Source organism: Atractosteus spatula, chromosome 5 (assembly GCF_055471065.1).
Source record: "Atractosteus spatula isolate fAtrSpa1 chromosome 5, fAtrSpa1.hap1, whole genome shotgun sequence".
In the NCBI taxonomy this organism is placed as follows: domain Eukaryota; kingdom Metazoa; phylum Chordata; class Actinopteri; order Semionotiformes; family Lepisosteidae; genus Atractosteus; species Atractosteus spatula.
This window is the reverse complement of record NC_142710.1, coordinates 22,501,102-22,520,226: the sequence shown is the minus strand read 5'-3', so window position 1 is coordinate 22,520,226 and position 19,125 is coordinate 22,501,102. Positions and strand designations below refer to the sequence as shown.

The 19,125-nt window shown below is 35.2% G+C and overlaps 1 protein-coding gene across 1 annotated transcript in view; it reads left to right on the top strand.

Moving 5' to 3' along the window:
* inpp5a (inositol polyphosphate-5-phosphatase A) overlaps window positions 1-19,125 on the top strand; it is a 145,455-nt gene that overhangs the window by 79,123 nt on the left and 47,207 nt on the right. The window contains exons 5-6 of the mRNA XM_088916039.1: window positions 15,468-15,531; window positions 17,025-17,128. Coding sequence (XP_088772165.1) covers window positions 15,468-15,531; window positions 17,025-17,128 — 168 coding nt within the window. The remainder of the gene's footprint in view (window positions 1-15,467; window positions 15,532-17,024; window positions 17,129-19,125) is intronic.

The following is a 19,125-nucleotide window of genomic DNA, read 5'->3' as shown; positions in this document are numbered from 1 at the left end:
AGAATATTGTCAAAACATATTTTTTCACCTCAGAAATATCGCTAGACTACGCCCTATGCTATCACTAACTGTAGCTGAAAAGCTGATCAACACATTTGTGTTCTCTTGAATTGACTACTGTAATGCTGGGGTATCTAAATCTACTTTGAACAAACTGCAGTATGTCCAAAATTCAACAGCCAGAATCCTGACCAGGTCTAGTGCAAGTGTTCACATTACTCCTATCCTGGAGTCCTTGCACTATCAAATTCCGTGTAGACTTTAAAATCCTCATGCTCACCTATAATGCTCTGCATGGCTTGACACCTCAGTACCTGTCTGAACTATTATCGCCCTACTCCCCACCTCGCAACCTTCGCTCTTCTAATTCTGGTCTCCTAACTGTCCCCCAAGCCCGTCTACATTGTATGGGTGTCAGGGCCTTCTCCTGTTATGACCCAAGCTCTGGAACTCTCTGCCCAAGGATATCAGAGAGTCACCTTCTCTAAACGCCTTCAAATCCAGACTCAAAACCTTTTTCTTTAGAAGAGCCTTTACTTAACTTGTTCCATTCTTCACCCCTCTGCTTTTCTTAGTACAGTACCACCATCCACGGTCTCCTCTGTATATTGTAATTGTGTTTTTATCTTGTGTATTCTTTTTATTTATTGTTGTTGTCATTCTGTAAAGCACTTTGAGAAGCCACCTTTAAAGGCACTATATAAAATAAAGTTTAATATTATATTATTATGATGTTTCCCCTTCACCATTGATGCAGTGAAGTACATCTAAGCTGAACTATATGTAACATTTAAAACATCTGGACAGCTTTAAAACAGAGACCAGGTTATTACCTGGCATGTTAAATATCTTTAAAAGAAATATCTTATTACAAAAGGTAATGAGGGAGACTGGTTGTGTCCAAGATGTTTTAACTTAAAGACAGCTTTAGGTTATCTTTGCTAATATACTAACAGTGACGATCTTTTGCTTCACATAGTATCATAACCTGCTTCTTTAGTTTAGTATCAAAAATACAAGAGACTAAGGTTTTATTTGAAATAATTAATAAGTATTTTATTTTTTCCAAAATGTAAATTTCTTCCATAATTAAAAACAGAAGTTGAGAAGTTATTTATAAAGTTTGAATAAGCCTAAGAAATTGCTGGTGAAAAGGCCTAAGAAGTACTGATTAGTTTAGCAGACCAAATATATTTAATTGTACAGTTTAAAAATAAAGCTATATTTTCAACAGCTAGTGTGTGCTTGATGTAAGAAGTAGAAACTGTTACCACAAGAACAGAGAACTGCATGTGAGCTTGTCTGAAAGGAACAAAAATCAGAGTGGTTTCCAAACTCATTTAAAGGATTACATTACACGCTTATGTTGTCACTGTACTACTTGGTAAGCACTTCTATCAATCTGTTAGGCTGCCACATAGAGGATGATATCTGTGCTGAGGTACTAGAAACAGGGTGAAAATACATAGACCTGAAAAAGAAAAGCAATAGCACATGAAAGTCTCATCAGGAAATTTACAGCTATACATACTGTTTCTAATATGACTGAAACGTAGATGAAATTAATTTAGGCACACATTTACAATGAACATTGGACAGAGAGCCTTAAGATCAAGGGACACATTATACAGTTTTATCAGTGTTTAGTGTTGAAGTCCATTGACAGGGTATTTTGAAAAAGCTCCAACAACATCTACATGCTTTGCCTTCATGAATGATCTGAAAGAATCTGAACCTCAGCTGTATTTGATTGGCAGTATTCACGAATATTAACTTAGAAGAAAATTTGGAAAGTAAGGTTTAAAGGTATTCTCCAAACATTTCATTCTGCTATTTTATGCTAGTGCACTGAGATTAAAAATTAAAAATTCTAATTGGTAAAATGACAGACTGTCCTAAAATAAATTAATAAAAATAAATTTGTGAGAGTGATTTGAACCAGAGAGTTACTTTAGTCTGTCTCTCATGCCATTGAACCTTAAAACTAACAACTAAACTTGTTAGTCTTGCAATAGTGTCCTAAAAGAAGGGAGAAAACATATGAGATTGCTTCTTAGACTCTTTAATTGAAAAGATTATTACAAAGTCCAGATATTTCATTACATAATAAACTAGGTTGATGAACATTCCATGTCAACATTAATGATTTTAGAAAATCAATTAGAGCCCGAATTTGTCATTTCCATAAATATCATTTACTAATGGAAATACCTTTTGAAAAGCAGGTTGAAATTTTCTTTTTAATTATTGGACATCCATAGTGAAATACAATTTACATTAATGAGAATAAGTACATAATATGTATTTTATCCAGAACATTTGAAACAATTAAATAATGGCATTGGCAAGCTTGCATAGAACTAAGAATAATGGGAGTAATGTAATTTTAATTACTAATGGATGTCCCAATTGTTCTGTATTTGATTTTTTTGCAAATCTAATAATGCAGATAATATTCATCATCTAAACTTTTAATAGATGATCTGATTAGGTATATATAGTATATCTACTTAGAGAAAGTGGTTATTCACTGGTTTATTTGAAGATTGGTTACAAAGGAAGATATTCTTTTTCGATCTATATCTAAAGCCCACTAATATTGCTTATTGCTTTGTTAAGTTCTACATTTTAGATGGAGTGTAGCCTACTGTAGCATGACCTAAGAAGGTGGTAGTGTTTTTCAAAACCTTCTGAAATTACAGTACTTTTTCCTACAGTAAATTACATGTTTTGTTTTGAAATTGCTTAGTGCTTCTGTTACTTTCAAATTTATAAGATGTGCTGCTTCCATTCACTTTACACACATGTCCAAAGAGGCTAACCTAAATCAAGGATAGATGCATTCAGATAGTCCCATTTAACTTTGTGGCTGAAAATTGCCATAGGTGTGTAAAAGATGACAGACTTACTCAAGACCTAGAGTAGGAAACTTTATAGCATGCAGGCAAATGAGCAAGTTAATTACATGCAAAGTGTGCCCTCTCCTTTTAGTACAGCCATACTCTGATCACCGGCTGTCTCATGGTGTTGTCTCACACCTTAGTAAGCAGCTAAAAGCTACTTTAGAAGTGTTGTGGCTGTTATGACGCCTCCTTGTAGAAAGCTTGGAGTTTTGGAAGTGGTATTTGGTTATGAATGAATGCAATTTCAATCAAATACTCTGAACCATATACAGTTTCGTGTAAGTTTAAATTGTAAATAGCAGTATGCTGTACAGAAGCCTTATGTGGAAGTCAATGCCACTGATGTTCTGTATAATTATTTTGCACAATAAAAAGTTAGATGGCAGGCACATTGAGCAGGTACTGCTCAATTGTAAAGTTACTGTACATCTTCCATTTATTTAAAACAGAGCCAGCTAATTTATTGTTATTAGAGATTACAGTCGTGTTTAATCATGACATGAGATCAGTCATGTTTAATCTCACCACACTACAAATGATCCCAAATTTTTATACTCTCCACAGTTGTACACTAAAACATAAAAAATGATTACTTTTCCACATGACTATATTTGTGATAATAAACCCTGAATTTTTAAAATCATGATTAAGTAGGCCTGTTGCCTTTCCATGCTTTTTGTGCATTGCTTTCCAGATGATGATAATCGCAGCAGAGAAAACAATACAGGTATTTCTGATATTTCTGGATTAATCATATCTAAACAAGTCTCAAGGCTCCTATTTTGTGGAATGTTATTGTAATCAGTTTTTATTGCTTTAGACCCTCTAACAGTGCAGGTTAAGAATTTAGTTGAGGAATGATGAGTGTGTCTCTAAATTGGCAGATGGAAACATCCATTTCTCTCCTAATTAGAAGGCCCACAACTGGGAGGAATGACAGAGTTCAACTGCGCAATGTACTGCCTGCCAGGTTCCATAGAGCACGCTTTATAAAATGCTCTTTAATTCAGGAGCACAATATCATTAACTTTGTAAGTGGATGAACACAATGGACAAGCAATTTAATTAAGTTCTACCATTGGATGTTGGAGGGGAGACAAAATGAAATTAATGCACAATATTTCCCAGAGAAGCGGCCAACCTTGGAAGAGGGTTGGATTGTTGGCAGGTCAGACGCAGGCACTGGTTTGTCCAATTATTCCTTGTTTAGTCCCATCCATAATATTTTTAAAAGAAAATAAAATCAGTAGATTGTAGATCAATCATCCATTGCTGTCACTGGAGTTCAGGAGATTTTAAAAGAATGAGGACTGTAGTGCTTAGAGCATTGGGATATCTCCGCAAGACTTGGTATATGCTGCTATACAGTATATACTGTATGCAGGTGGAGTAACTCTTTTTAATATCTTGGCAGAATAAAGACACATGCTGTTCTTGTGACTGGTCAAACCCGAATTACCTTGCTTTGAATTTCAAAGCTCTGATTTTGTATTCACACTCTTTCTTATACTTTTACTTTTAAATTTTAGGAGAACTGTTTTCAGATGAGCCAATCATAATTGGAAGAGTACTAAAATTTGATAAATACAGTAGAGGTTATACTCACTATCATGTTTTCAAAATCATTATTAGAGAGTTTTTATGCTCACAAGCTTTTATATTTTTTTATTTGATTTCTAAGAGTGGGAGCTTCTATTAATGGTAAAGATTTCTTTTTTCTTTCTTTAGAAATTTCAGACTGACCATGGTCAACGTCTCGGTTGCCAGTCAACTCTGAATTTGACAGGTATAAAAGGACAGATAAGGAAGCTGATATTTTAAACAAGCTGTGGTGATAGGCTGGTATTTAAAAAAAAACATAAAACATATTTTCCTGGTAACCGCTTGAAAACTTTGATTGATACTTGGATGGTTTCATCAACAGCAAGGTGCTTCAGATTTGCTCCTTTTTAAGATTTTTATATCCATATCCCATCATCAAGTGCTCTGAAAAAGCCATTGTTGCTTCTGTTTCAGAACTGTTGGGCATTTTTCCTCCAAACATTTTAAGTATCATTCTAATGTTACTCAGAATCTCAGAAGCTAACTGAGCTTGAGCATTTTCAGCACTGGGATAGGAGCTCTACAGTATACAGAAACATATTTTGTTACTGTAGGTGTTGTTGGTGGACTGCTTAGTGGTATTCTGCCCTCTGGGGAACCACTAAACTGACTACTTGGATATTTAAGATTCCAAAGAAATGTTTATAAGAGTGTAAGAATGGGGGCATTAACCACAACATCCTGGCTAAATTCCAGTTTTGGCTGCCACAGTTTGACCTCCCCATATTTCCCTCTTAATCCAGTTGGGATACCTTACTGTTCTTTTGGTTTGGTAATACAGAAAAAGAAAAAGTTTTAAGACAGTGCCTTCCTGACTTTGATTTACTTGTGGGATGAATTTGTTTTGTGATTAGGCAGAATATCCTTAAACTGTTGCTATCCATTCTCTATTTGTTCTTTTCCATTGAACATCATGTAAACTCTCTCAAACCTTCTTTGTCAGCTTGAAAATGTAAACGCTTGTTTTGGATACTTGAAAATCCTTGGCACTTGGACGAAATACATTTCAGACTATGTCGTATTACAATCACAGTTATCTGGTGGTATTCTTATATCGATTGTTTGAAAAGTATAGTTCAGTACTGTAGTAGATGCTCTGACAAATGGAGAAACATGGCAGTCATTAAGCATGTCTGCCTTTTCAGCATTAGCTGCTGTCTTTATCATTTTTTTCAATTTGTGGAAAAAAATCTCCCATTATACAAAAAAACGTGCCACATCTACAGTAATTTCTCTGTAGATCCTTGCGCCTAACTGACTGGTGCATCCACCTCATTGACATGTAATCTCTCGTCTCTGCACATGTAGCCGTTACCATTAAGATGTCTGTAGTGATGAAGAAATCTAAAGCATTTTACACGTCTTCACCTGCCTTTGCCTCCAGGGTGACAGCATACTGTTTTTGACTAAGGGTGTCAGCTAATGTACTGTACATGTTTTAATTTCCAATTATCCTGATTTATCCTGACTCTCCAACAGTCATAACTTCTTTGTCTTGTGGTTGTCATGTGGGTATCTATGGCACTGATTAATTTCATGGTGACTGGTTGTGACAAATGTTGGCTCATGCTCCTTCACACTCCTTGTACATTCTGACATTTCCCCTGTGCCACCTTAGGGTTGAACTTTTTTAGTGCTCTTTCTCTGTTTCAGCTCCTAGCTCATTCTTGTTGTTTCCCTCTGTGGGAAATTAGTATGGACCTCTTCCTTGTGTAGTGGTCTTCCCTTGGCTCTACTCACACACATTCTGGTAATAGAACTCCCTTCTGTGTTCAGTGATCATCAGGTACTGGGGTATTCCAATTAACTCTGTGTTATCCGATTTTCTATGTTCACAGCACCAAGTTTCAGATTATTCACTTCAACACAACAATGCACTGAAGTATACAACTTGATTAATTAACTACTTGTTGCCCAATTCTCTGGCTTCACTTCACTAATCTTCACTTAATTTCAAAAAGCAACTTTGACTTTGATATCTTTTGACTGGCATTTCTCTAGCATTTGTTTTTGCATTGCCCTTTAGGGTGTATACTTTTGTGGTTCTGGGATTTACTTGTAAAACAGGCGTTGACGGGCGTTACTTTATTATGAAAGCTCAAAATGTATTTTTTGAAAGAATATGTTGATTGACAAATCAACAGATTTTTCCTGCATTGTCCATACACAATAGAATTAAAATTTTCAATGATGAAAATGTTGCATATACAGTATTTTGAACCATTGCTGCTGGAAAACTGCACTGTGTTTTCATGTTGCAGTGCAATTTAAATATGTATGCTTTGTGTTGCTGTGTTTTCCTTCTTCTCTTATAATAACACTGATAATTAATGTGGTATTGATTACTGCAAGCAAAATTATTTATTTGTGTCTTTGCAGCCCTCTTGTGGTTATTATTAAGTGTAACTGTTTCTTATACTGTGCTAAAGTATTCACCTCTTTTAACTAATGTCTCGTTTTGTTGCAGTATAACGTATGTACGGTCATTTTTAAAGTGAGTAGTTTATCAAAACATACTGAATTATGCTTGAAATGAATGCTTAAGTGAAAGAAATTGTATCATAAAATACTGAAAAGAAAAATCAAATTAGTGAAGTTATAATAAATTCTTGTAGGCTCTATTTCTTTGTTACTAATATCCACTCCATAACAATCTTAGTGCCATTGTACATCGATATAGTGAGTCATGACAATGGAACTTGACTAGAAGCTGTCAAAGCAGTTATATTTGTGACTGAAAACAACTATAATGCCATATTTTCTAACCACGTCTGTCTCCCTGCCTGTTTATCTAGCCTAAATGTCTGTGAGACATGGACACATAATTATTGTCAAAGTAAAAGTCCAGCCTTGGACCTAACCTAATAATGGTTTTTACTTTGTCACTAGTGCATTGTCTTTGTCATTGCAGTCTTCTGATGATAAACAATGTAATTGTTTCATTTGTTACAACTTTTTAAACTTCTTTTTATTCAGTTGATCACTTTAAAGTTGAATCCAACGTTAGAGAACATACAATGAGTCAGCATGGATTTGGAAGCATTGTTTTTTTTATTTTTTGTGTAATGTAGCACTTAACTGACATCAACATTGGTTTGAAAAAGGTTAAATATACAGTAGCGATATTGATACTTTTGTTTTTATTTTCCAAGTTACAAGTATAAACATGTCAAACTGATAAGGCATGATGCAAAACAACAATTTAACAATTTAATGACATCTACTCTTGCTGATAAAACCTCATTTAGAAACTGATAAATAGCTCACCTTGTAGCTTGTTTGCAAATAAAAAAAATGACAGGATAACTATTAATGAGATTTTTGTCTGTGTATCCAGTCATTTTTTTGTACCTTGAATGAATAATAGACACTGAAGCTCGATACTCAGAATACTTAATCAATTGAACTATGAACATGGTTGGCAAACACATAGTAGAATACTGTTAAGCTTTTCTGTCTGTTTTTACTTCGAAAGAGATGTCTCTATTGATGGGTTTTCTCTACTTGATGTATTCATTGCAGAGAATGACAAACATCCTGTTTGTGGAGTATAGAGAATTTCCTCTGAAGCCTCCCCTTACGTTTAGTTCTTGAATAACAAGTGGTGTCTTTAAAAGAGGATCTACAATGGCACTTTGTCCAAGGGAATTGCTTATTTTAATCTTATTAATTTTTTAGACAGTACTAGTTCTGCTTTCTATATATATCACAGTCCCAAATATAGTGATTTTGAAACTAAAATGTAATTTTATGGTTTAACTGGCTGATGAAGTTAATAAACAGAAATTACCTCATTTTAAGCATCAGGTTATTTGAAGTGTCACATTTCCCAGGGAGATATAGGAGAAGATGCAAAATCCTTCAAATAAATTATAAGTAATTATAAAAAATAATTGAAGTCAACTTTTGTAAGGTATCTTAATTGGATTTTTTATTTTATCTAAAATTATTTATGTACATCCAACCAATTTAGAATTGTCAATTGGTTGTTGATTTCAGATTATGCTGCTGAGGTCTCCTGTATCCACTTGTGACAGAATGAGACACACAGGTCCCTTTCATTCCTACTGCCCTGGCACCAGGCCAGCCTTAAGCCTCTTCAGATTTAGGCTGGCTTTTTTTCAACACCTTCATTCACACTTTTTGGAAATTTGAGATGGTCAGGCTTGTTTATACTTCTGACTTAATAGCTTTTCAGGAATGCAAACATGACATAAACATGAAAATATTGAGTGGTAAAGTGACATTATGAAAATAATTCATATCACTTGTACAGAAATGTAAACAATGGAGATTTCCCTGCTAAAATAGTAGTAACTCTTTCTTTTACACTTGCTCACTGTTTTTGGTAGAATAAACGTTTAATAATTCTGGCTCTGCATTATTAGTTTGACCACCCAATATACAGTTTAAGAGAATCAAAGTATTTTTGTAAATGTTATTCTGTAATCAATATTATAAAAGCACAAAGTTGCACTGCTTAAAGATTCAACAGTGTGCATTGAGCATCAGATGAAGGATAACAAGAAGGAAGAACACTGCAGTCAATATGCAATGCGTATGAAGTTTTCAAAGCCTTCATGCCATTGATATGTTGGAGGCTGGAGGAGGTCAAATGCACTTTTGCATACTGTCTGGAATACTCCGCGCCAGCAATTTCTAACCTGGCAAGACGATGCAGTCAAGCCAATCTGTCAGGGATAGGTAACAATCTGGTTGAGAGACAAGTCATAGCACATTACCAAGGTAATATGAAGGTTTTCATGGTCTAGGCAGAATGACATGCCATAGAGCTGCACTTGTCTTGATTGATAGCAAACTGACTGGACTGTGCTTCAATAATCAAGTCCTGGAACCTCACTTGCTGTCTTTCCTGTGGGCTCATCCTGACAACATTCCAGTAGGACGATGCATGTCCTTAAGGTGTTAGTGTACCAGAGGCTTTCTTGTTATGGTTATAGTTATGGTATACAGTAGATGCCCAATTTCCAGACTTAAGCCCCATTGAACATTTTAACATTGTTAGGAATGAATGTTAGGAGCTGGAATGATGCTTGTCATATAGGGATCAGAGACCTATGAAAGGGCACTTGCTTAACCAGGCTCTATAAGAAGAATGGGGTAGAATCTTACAAGACAGTTTTTATAACCTCGTGCAATACCAGTGTCACAGAGGTACAGTATAGCTTGTACTACTAAAACACAGTAGTCCATGCAATACCAATTGCAGTAGATCACTTTATTGTGTTTTGTGCTTGCAGGCAAATTTGGGAGTTGCTTTTTACCTAAGTATTCATACTGATAACATAATATGAAAAGGTGATCAAGAGTGGTTTGTGCATTCACATGTACAGTATTTTGGCCTAAATTTAAGTTCGCCCAGGGCCACCCTTATATATTGGAAGTATTCACACCCGAGAAAATGAGGTCCTGAGGCAGCCTGGGGCCGAATTACCATGCAAGTGTAGAAGTTGTCACAGATAAACCTCCAACATGCCCACCTGCAGAGTCGTTCATCATTTGACTCATTGCAAACTGTGTTGACAGGAATGTTAGTGCCACCTGGAGGAATATTATGTCACTGCAAGCCTCTGGACATTTGGCGAGTTGCAGGGGTCAATGTTTTCCTGGAAGGCTGAAAGAGCTCTGGCCAGTTACCCCAACTGTCCATACCCTGCTGACACAGACACTGCTGTTGCTCAGGCATTTGTATCTTTCCACTTGGGGAAACCTGGTCACAGGAGGCTGACTGAGCTCAGGTTTGACCACGCAACTTCAGATTAGAGACCAGTTCCTCAGGTGCCTTTGTAAGGGACTCATTAACTTGTTTATAAACAGTCACAGATTGAAAGAAAAAGAGCAAAGCTTTGGGAGTTATTAAGACTTCAACACCTAAATTCTCTCTGTGCCCTTTGTCCACAGCTCCCACCTTTGTTTGGTTCATTCCTTAATAAGCCAGTTTTTTAGGTTTGGATACAAAAAAAAAACAAATCCTTTCAGTCTGATCCAAGGAGAGTATATACCATTAATGGTGACCTCTGAGGTCTACAATTAAACATCATTGGCCACATGAAAATTGATCAGACTCTGCTTAAAGGATAACGAACTTCCTTCTCAGTTAAATTTAAGGTCATTCTGCTGCTGAAAAATGATTACTTTTATGTTTGCTTTATGGGTAATTTTTCAAATTAAATGCTGGAAATCCATTTAAAGGTCAAAGGATCTATACTTTTATGTCTTCTTGCTACCATAGGGCCTAGTTAGTGAATAGATCTATTATACCAACATTTGAAATAAATGCATTTTTCTACTTACATTGGAAATTTCTGCTTACATTCTCATATTTTAGGGAACACATTTTTTCTCATTTAATTGTAACCTATTCATGCCTATTTTCAAAGTAGGTAATTTAGTTTTGTTTTCTTTTATTGTGTGCTGATATGTCTTGCCTCTCTGAGTTAGCCTTTAGCTGGTTAATATAATATCCCTCAGATTTGATGCTACACATTTTTCAACTTGTGTGTCCAAATCATTACTATACTAACTTACATTTAGCAAGGTGTGAACAGAAAGCAATCTGACTTTTGCAGACCAAGAGTAACTGGCAAGCGGCATAAGACTAAATAAAACTCATGTGAATTTAAATAATTTGTATAATTTCTGGTTGTAGCACTGAAATTCAAATCTTTCAAAAAACAATTAATCATATATTGAAAGGAGGGAAAATGCCACTGTTGAGCAGGTTGTTTTTAGGTTTCATTATTTAGTTTGAGTGCAAAGATAACTAAGGGCATACTCCAGTGTATAATGGGTGCCAGACATTAATGGGTTAACCTCTTTATCCAACACAGATTCAAGGGGAACCAAAGCCTATCCTGGCAAGCAACGGCCGCAAGACATTGTACACCCTGGACAAGACATCACATACAGACACAAACACACTCACAGCAGTGCCAGTTTTTCTCAGAAGCCAATTAACCTACCAGTATGTCTTTGTACTGTGGGAGGAAACCAGAGTACCCTGTGGAAACCTATGTAAACACAGGGAGAACATGCAAACTCCATGCAGATAGAACCGCAGGTCTGGAACTGAGCCAGCGCCCCAGCGCTATGAGGTAGCACTGATTACCCCCCTTAATAGAACCGTATAGTTCCATAATTACAAATCTTCTGGGATAATCCTAAAGAGAACCTGATTTTACTGACAAAAGGTGCTATAATGGCTACTGCTGTCATTCTGTTTGTCTTTGCTCTCCACAAATAGACACCATCTGTCCTACATCTGAGCAGATATAGAATCATCCCCATGTAGACCCTGCCTATTGTCTGCATTTCACCTGGCACAGAACACTGAAGGGTTCCTTTTCTTGGCTCTTGTTGTTCTGCAGCCTCTCTCTGGTCTCATACTTTCCTGACTGATTAAATGGATGGATGTTTCTATTCTCTAAACTCTCTTATTCTGGGCAAGAATCGAAGTAACATTGAACCTATCCTGGAAGCACAGGGAGCAAGATGGAATTACAACCTGCCTGTCAGGGAAGGGAATGTGTCTAAAAACTGTAAACTTTACTGACTAATGACTAATGACTTTTAATATACTTCAAAAATAAAATAGACAGTTGTGGGTGTTGGTTGAAAGTGCGCTGATAAGCACTGTTTCAGGTAATTATTATTTTTAAAAACAGGTAGCTATGAATTGAGATTTCCATATACTGTAGATATTACAGGAAGGGAAGTGTTCAAGCCTCAGATACAGTATCTGGGTATTTTCTCCACTTTATTGAAGGTCAATATTATCTTCACTGGTTGCACTCAACTTTATACCAGGGTAAATAGAGTCTGTTAATATACTGTTGCCAAAATAACTAATAAAATCCTGCTTTTATTGCATGGTTATTGTCTTTCTGTCTACAATTACTGTAATTACTCATTCCCTACCTCCTCTAGGCTGAAGTGCAGCAGTTAATAGAGTGCATTTTACTAATGGAAAATTAAGTAGCACTTGTGACAGTTTGGTTTATAAATATGTAAAATATACTTTTAATTATTTCAAGTGAATCTGGCAGGTAATCAATAAAGTAAGACGTGACAAACATACACTTGACATTCACCATTGTAAAAAGACTGGTAAAAGATAAGCACTTCCTGTCAGCAGAGAACTACTCTAATTAATATTTTGAGCTTGTCATGTCGAATGACAAATGGATTAATTGCACCATACTAATATAATAGGCTCCATATAGTGAAAGAAAAAAAAAGTTGGTTTGAACTCTGACATTAAATATTTATTAGAGGTTAAGTATAGATTTTATGACTGCATAGATACTACTTAGATGCAATTGTTTATCATTTATTTGAAAAACAATTAATTGCAGTTAGTTTAAAGTAATCATATGAATGCCATTTGGTTCAATTACATTCACTGAGGTAATGGCATAATCGGTCAGTAAGCTTCTTAAAAACAAAGTATCAGTGATATCATTCAGTGAATGGGCGGACGTTGGTCAATACACCTTTTACTCCAAGAATGGTAAATCCTTGTGAGGCAAAGCACCTCAGATTGTATCTTCCTATCAGAGCAGTTATATGTTACATGTGATTTCACAAATCCCTATTTTTTGTTAATTGAGGATCCTTTGCATTTTATAACTAAACATGCAAAGCTTTGCCTTGTGACCGAAAATAAGAGGTTTGAACTGAGACTGCATGATTTTCTGACTGACGAATGACTGGACTCTACAACCTATAAATGAGAATATCTATGATAATCCACATGACAGATATACAGATGGGTAGTTATCCATACGTGTGTAAAGTAAAACCCATTTGAATAATTATTAAGATACAACAAAGTCTCATATTGTTTTAGATCACAAAGTCTCTTACCAAACATTGTGAAAGAAGTCTATTTTTGTACTATTGTAAGCAGCAGTTATTGAAGTGCAATGCACAATAACAGATCCCCTTATTTACATTATGAGCAGTAATATAAAATATGAAGCTTCTTTTAAATGACCAAACCTCATTGAAACCCAGGATTAAACTAATATTTTCATATTTTATTGAAGTCTTTACATTATTTATAATGTCAGAACTGGCACAGTTGTACTCTAAATAAGAAAGCAAAGGAATTTTAAGAGCTACTTTAATTTATTTTCATCAATTTAGCACAGCATTGTGACTATTTGCTAATTTACTGTAAGTGGGGAATTCAAATTAAGATGATAGTGAATGTAACAAAGGAAGTCAATCTATCATTCACTAGAAAATGATTTAAAATACACTGTCACATAAAAATAGCTTTCTTGTTTTATGTTTGTTCAACCTAACATTTTTAGCATTGCATCTGTTATTACCGCTTGAGATAAATCACAATGTTCTGTGAAGATTTTACACAGAAGAAAGCATTAGACTGGCAATGTAAAGGAAAGATGTTGGCTTTACTATCCTTGGAAAAGTAAACAGAACAAACAACAATAAACTGAATTCCTTCTGCCAGCTGTCCTTCTGTATTTGGAAGTTAACCTTGAGTCTCTTAACAGGCAGCCTTCCTTGATTTTTTCCACCTTCAAAAGGAGGGGAAAAAAAACTAGTGCAGTCTGTTTGGGTCACAAGGAAGTGTTCTCATCAATTAAATGCATGACAGTATTTTCCGTTGGATGAACTTATATGTCAAGGAGATGGGCAGGACCTCATGTTTGTGCTTTTGACAAATCAGCAAATGTTTAATCTCAAGATGTGCTACTTCTCATAAATAATGCAGTGATCACTGAGCCAAAACTCTGTCTGCCAAGAGGGAGTCTCTGCCACAAAGAAAATGACAAAATAGAACTAAATCCTTTCCCACTGAGATCAGGGCTTTGCTTTTTTTTCTCCTTCTTTTTTCCATCCTATTTTCTGTTAGGATTTATGCACTTAATCATTCTCCGTCTGTTAAACTACCTGTGAAAATCTAAATCTGTATCATATGCTGTGAAAAATAATATGGAGGAAGTGTAACTGTGCCTTTTCTGCTGGGTTGAATGTGCAATGAATTACCGCAGAACTGTCAAACTCCCTTTAATACAGCAAACTGGCAAAGCGGTGTTTTTATTGCATAGATCGAAAAAAATTAAAAACAGGTATTGAACTGGATCACCCTTTATCTGTATGTCTGCTTTCTCCTGAGCTTGTCTGCAACAAATGAGACTGCAAGAGTGATCTGGGGATCAGGGCAAAATAAGATTTCTGTTGTAATCTCTCTATAAAATGGTAACATATACAGTACTTTGGCTGCCACAAATGTAGTCAATTCAGTATCTAAAAATATACTTGAAAAAAATCAGAAATGAGATGTGTTCTATTCATATTGTATGTTGAATATGAAATCTACACTTTAGCTCTCTGTCTTTAATGAAAAAGGAAACATATTTTATAGTGTCAGTTATTATAATGTGCTTAAGGTCAGAGAGAATATATTTAGAATTTTTAAATGTTCAAGCCTTTAATTTAAAAACTGAACTTCCACATTTCTTGACAGTAAAAACAACAATCACTACTGGATTATATTTTCAAGTGTTACACAAACATGTTTCAGATCAGTTGTTTTTGAAAAACGTGTTCTACAAGAGTAAAATAAAGAGTAAAATAACTGAGATGTTGTGCTCTCTCTTACTGTACCAATTATGTATTATTTAGAAGGCTGCATCCCTGCCTTACTGTTTTGTGATATGGTGTGTTCTGTGTTGAAGGAGATGTTAACAGCACTCAAGGCTTTCATTGTGGCAGTCTGGAGAAGTAATTGTCCTGTCAGCTGCTATTGCATTATGCAACCTTACATTACAAAATACTAATATTATATAAATGGTTTCAATTATAGCTCAAACTTACTGTGTTTTATTGTGAAAACATAATTTGTTATGAAAGATTTATGCATTTCTGTTGTACCCTATTTTAATATTTTAACTTTCTTTTTTGTCCCAGGCACTAGGAAGTTGCTATTTTCTCCATGAATCCTTGAAAAACATCCATCAGTTTGATTTTAAAGGTGAGAACATTTTCTTGATTTGAGCTGTGAACTGGTGTGTTGATTCAGAAAACTTCAGGAAGATTGTTGTTACTCAGGAAATTACTTTATGTTTAGTCAATTTTCCATTTTCAATTGATTTCACAGATGCAGAATTATATGTTGTCCAGTTTAGCATTTTGTTTTTCCTATCCTATAAGATCAAGCTATAACATCTGTTTGTTATTAAAGAGAATATGAAACAGGTAATTCCTTATCGACTTTATAGAAATATGGAGAGCATTCGTTTGTGAGACATAAAACTAAAGAAGAGCAGACGTTGTGTGGGACTTTCTAAAAAAGGTGGTACCACCTAACACCTACCCATGATGGCTTTAGAATCAGAATGAAACTACTTTCGTTCATAGCTATTTTCTTTACATTGAATGCTCCTACTCTACTCTTTGGACAGTAATACAATGGTCATATCAGCAGTTTGTCTTTTGTATGAAAAAGATATGCTTACTTAATCTTATTTTTCATCCATTTTCATGTGCAGAGACTAAGATGTGTGTCCATGTGTGTATGTAAAATCATCTATGAAAAATGTACCCTATACATATTGGGTTCTAATTAATTAGTTTTCTTTTCTCAATAATTGTGAATAGAAATAATTAGACAGTTAAACTTGACTTATCATGGACTTGTGTCATAAGGAGAATGTCACAGTAGCAAAACTAATTAAAACAGTGATATAGATATGAAGGGAAACACCCCATTATAAGTCAGCATTAAGATAGGTCATCTCACTGAAGGACAGCAAGTTCTTGTAGGATGAAGTAGCAGTGAACTAGATTCTTCGGAGGGAATAAAGACATGTGGGGAAAGAGTGTGGACACCCCTGTTTATATATATATATCGCATATTATAAAACTAGCACACCAGTTACATATTGCTGTATGCATTTGTCTATATTATATAGTACAGTATAATGTTTTATTTTTCTGGCTTAAAAATCTACCAGCCAAAGGGATGCACAAACTACTCCATTAGACAATATGTTTTTTACTAACTGTGACCATCCCTTCAACTTGGATTCCAGTGGAATGTGTTATAATATATAAATCCAATATTATATTATATAATATCCAATATTAACACAAAGTAGTATGCTTGCTTTTGTTCCTTCTTGGGTTAGCTGATGCAGGAAGCTCTTTGAAAATGAGGTTTAGTGGATAAAAATAAAGCCTAAACCTCACCTTTCCAACATCTGGAAATGAACTCTAGTACTTGGACAGATCTGTTGCTTTTAGTGTCAAGATGAGCTGTTACTTACTTCCAGTAGATGGAGCACTTGCAAGGGAAAGTGCTTAGTGTGTTTTCCTAACCTGATCATCTGCAGGCTGAAAGTTAGATTTGTGCATACAAATCACACTTCTTTGGCTTCTTGAGATATTAAACTTATTGCTAAAACTAGAGTATTACAGAGTTTGATGTACTTTTTTAACTTTATTTTTGAATGCTTGATTTCTTAGCCAAGAAATACAAGAAGGTTATTGGAAAAGAGATCTACTCCGACACACTAGAAAGCACTCCCATGCTGGAAAAGGAGAAGTTTCCACAGGAATATTTTCCAGAGGTATGTATACATGCAACATTATTGCAATTATTGCATTATGGATATTCTGTTTATGACTGCTAGCTACAATAGGTCATTTGTATTCCAATAAGGCAGGTAGGGTTTAGCTATTTACTAGAGTCACTGTCCACACTGAATTTTTGGATAATAAGCTAGCAAAGAAGAATTATCAATAAAAGACTTCTCTTTACATAAGAATCACTTATTATTAATTGAACAGGTCACATTAGAACTTGATGGGATGACTCATAGTATGATCTTGGTCATTAATTATAGGTCGCATTAGTTCATATCATCTGATCAGATAATTTCATATGAAATTTCTGGCTTGTCTCTGATGGACATGATGATGAAAGGCCCAAGGCTTGAAGTCATTTTAAATGTATCCCAGTAACACTAAAATAAAATGATTAAGGGACTTAAGATTGTGTCAAAGCCTTCTAAAGGGAATAGTGACCAAAGGGCCAAAGCATTTTAGTGAAATGGAACAGCCTATCCATTTGAATTTCAGAAGCCTATACCTTGGCTTTCTCAAGAAATGGCAGGATGAGGTCCTTGGAGCAATTAACTACTAACAACCAAGTGGGCTAGTGTGGCAGAATGGCTTCCTTTAGTTTGTAACTTATCTTCTTGTTGACATCTGAAGCTGAAACATTTATTCTCTTCTGTGTTCATTACAGGACGGAACACTCTACATATTCCGTCAGTATCTTTTATAAGATTGCCTTAAAAACAGTGTATTTTGCTATGTCTTTGAGCTCAAGAGTATAGTGTAATTGGTGATAGTCCACTCAAAACTGTGATGTGCTTCCTTGGTGGGCATCTGTCTTTGTCTGCAATAGTATACTGCTGTGTGACTGTTCCCCACTGATACAATGTTTACAAAGTCCTTCCTTTAGCTCTGTTGAAAGTAATAAAGACTATAGCCAATACCTCCACCACTATAAACCATGACATGTTGATTTTTCATTTCATTTATTACCCCAGCTTCGGCAGATAATGAAGAAATATATGCAAAAAAGATCTATATTGGTTTAAGGCATATCTCCCTTTCCGTTTCCTGTTTTTCTATTCCTTTTTTTTTTACTGTCATTTAAAGATGATCTAAAAGTAATTACATTGATTGAGGCATAATGCAATTCAAAATAATTACAACCCACTGCATATAAAAAAGAAAACTAACAAAACTTTTCATCTTGATTTATGGTCTCTTCCCTGCTGGGTTATGAATCTCAAATGATGCCTCTGGGAGCAGCACTCTAGATAATGTTAGGCCATTTAAAAAGAGCAGATTTGTGTAGTCTATCAGAGCTGAGTATTTTTTTAGCCCGTAGTGAGAAATTGGTTGTTATCATAGATCACAGATACTGCTCAAACCTCTTATGAAAGATGAATTAATTTCACTAATGCTTTAATGCAAACCTTTCATGAGGAAGGCAGTCTGGCGATAACCTTTGCGAGGTCTCTCCTTTCTCAATGGTGATTTATGTTGTCTTTTAGTAGATGAAACTGCCTGTATTCGCAATCCATCTGCAGCCTAAAGGAATCCTATTAACAGAGAATCCGGGACGCGACTTAATACTGTTGGTTTGCAAATTCAGTGTCCCTGTTTTGTGTACTGTTATTTGTGATGAAGCAAAGCACTGTCAGACAGAGCTTCAGTGTAATGCTGATCAGGAAGTGCTTAAAAAAATAATATTTTTTTCCAACCTTATTTTATTGTCAAATATGAAAATGTTTAAAAAAGCATTAAAAAATGTATAGAACGTGGTTTAAAATGGATTGCAGACTCTAATAGTAGTCTCAGATAGTTACCTACAGAACTCCACCTGCTTTGTTGGCTTAGCGAACTATGCTAAGGAGGTAGTGACATAGTAAAGTCACTATGTGGTAGTGAAGAAACTTCAATAAGAGTTGTTAGTGAAAAAATGTGAGGCTATTTGTCTTTTCACAACATGACTGACATGACCCTTTCTGCCCCTTTGCTGGTTCACACC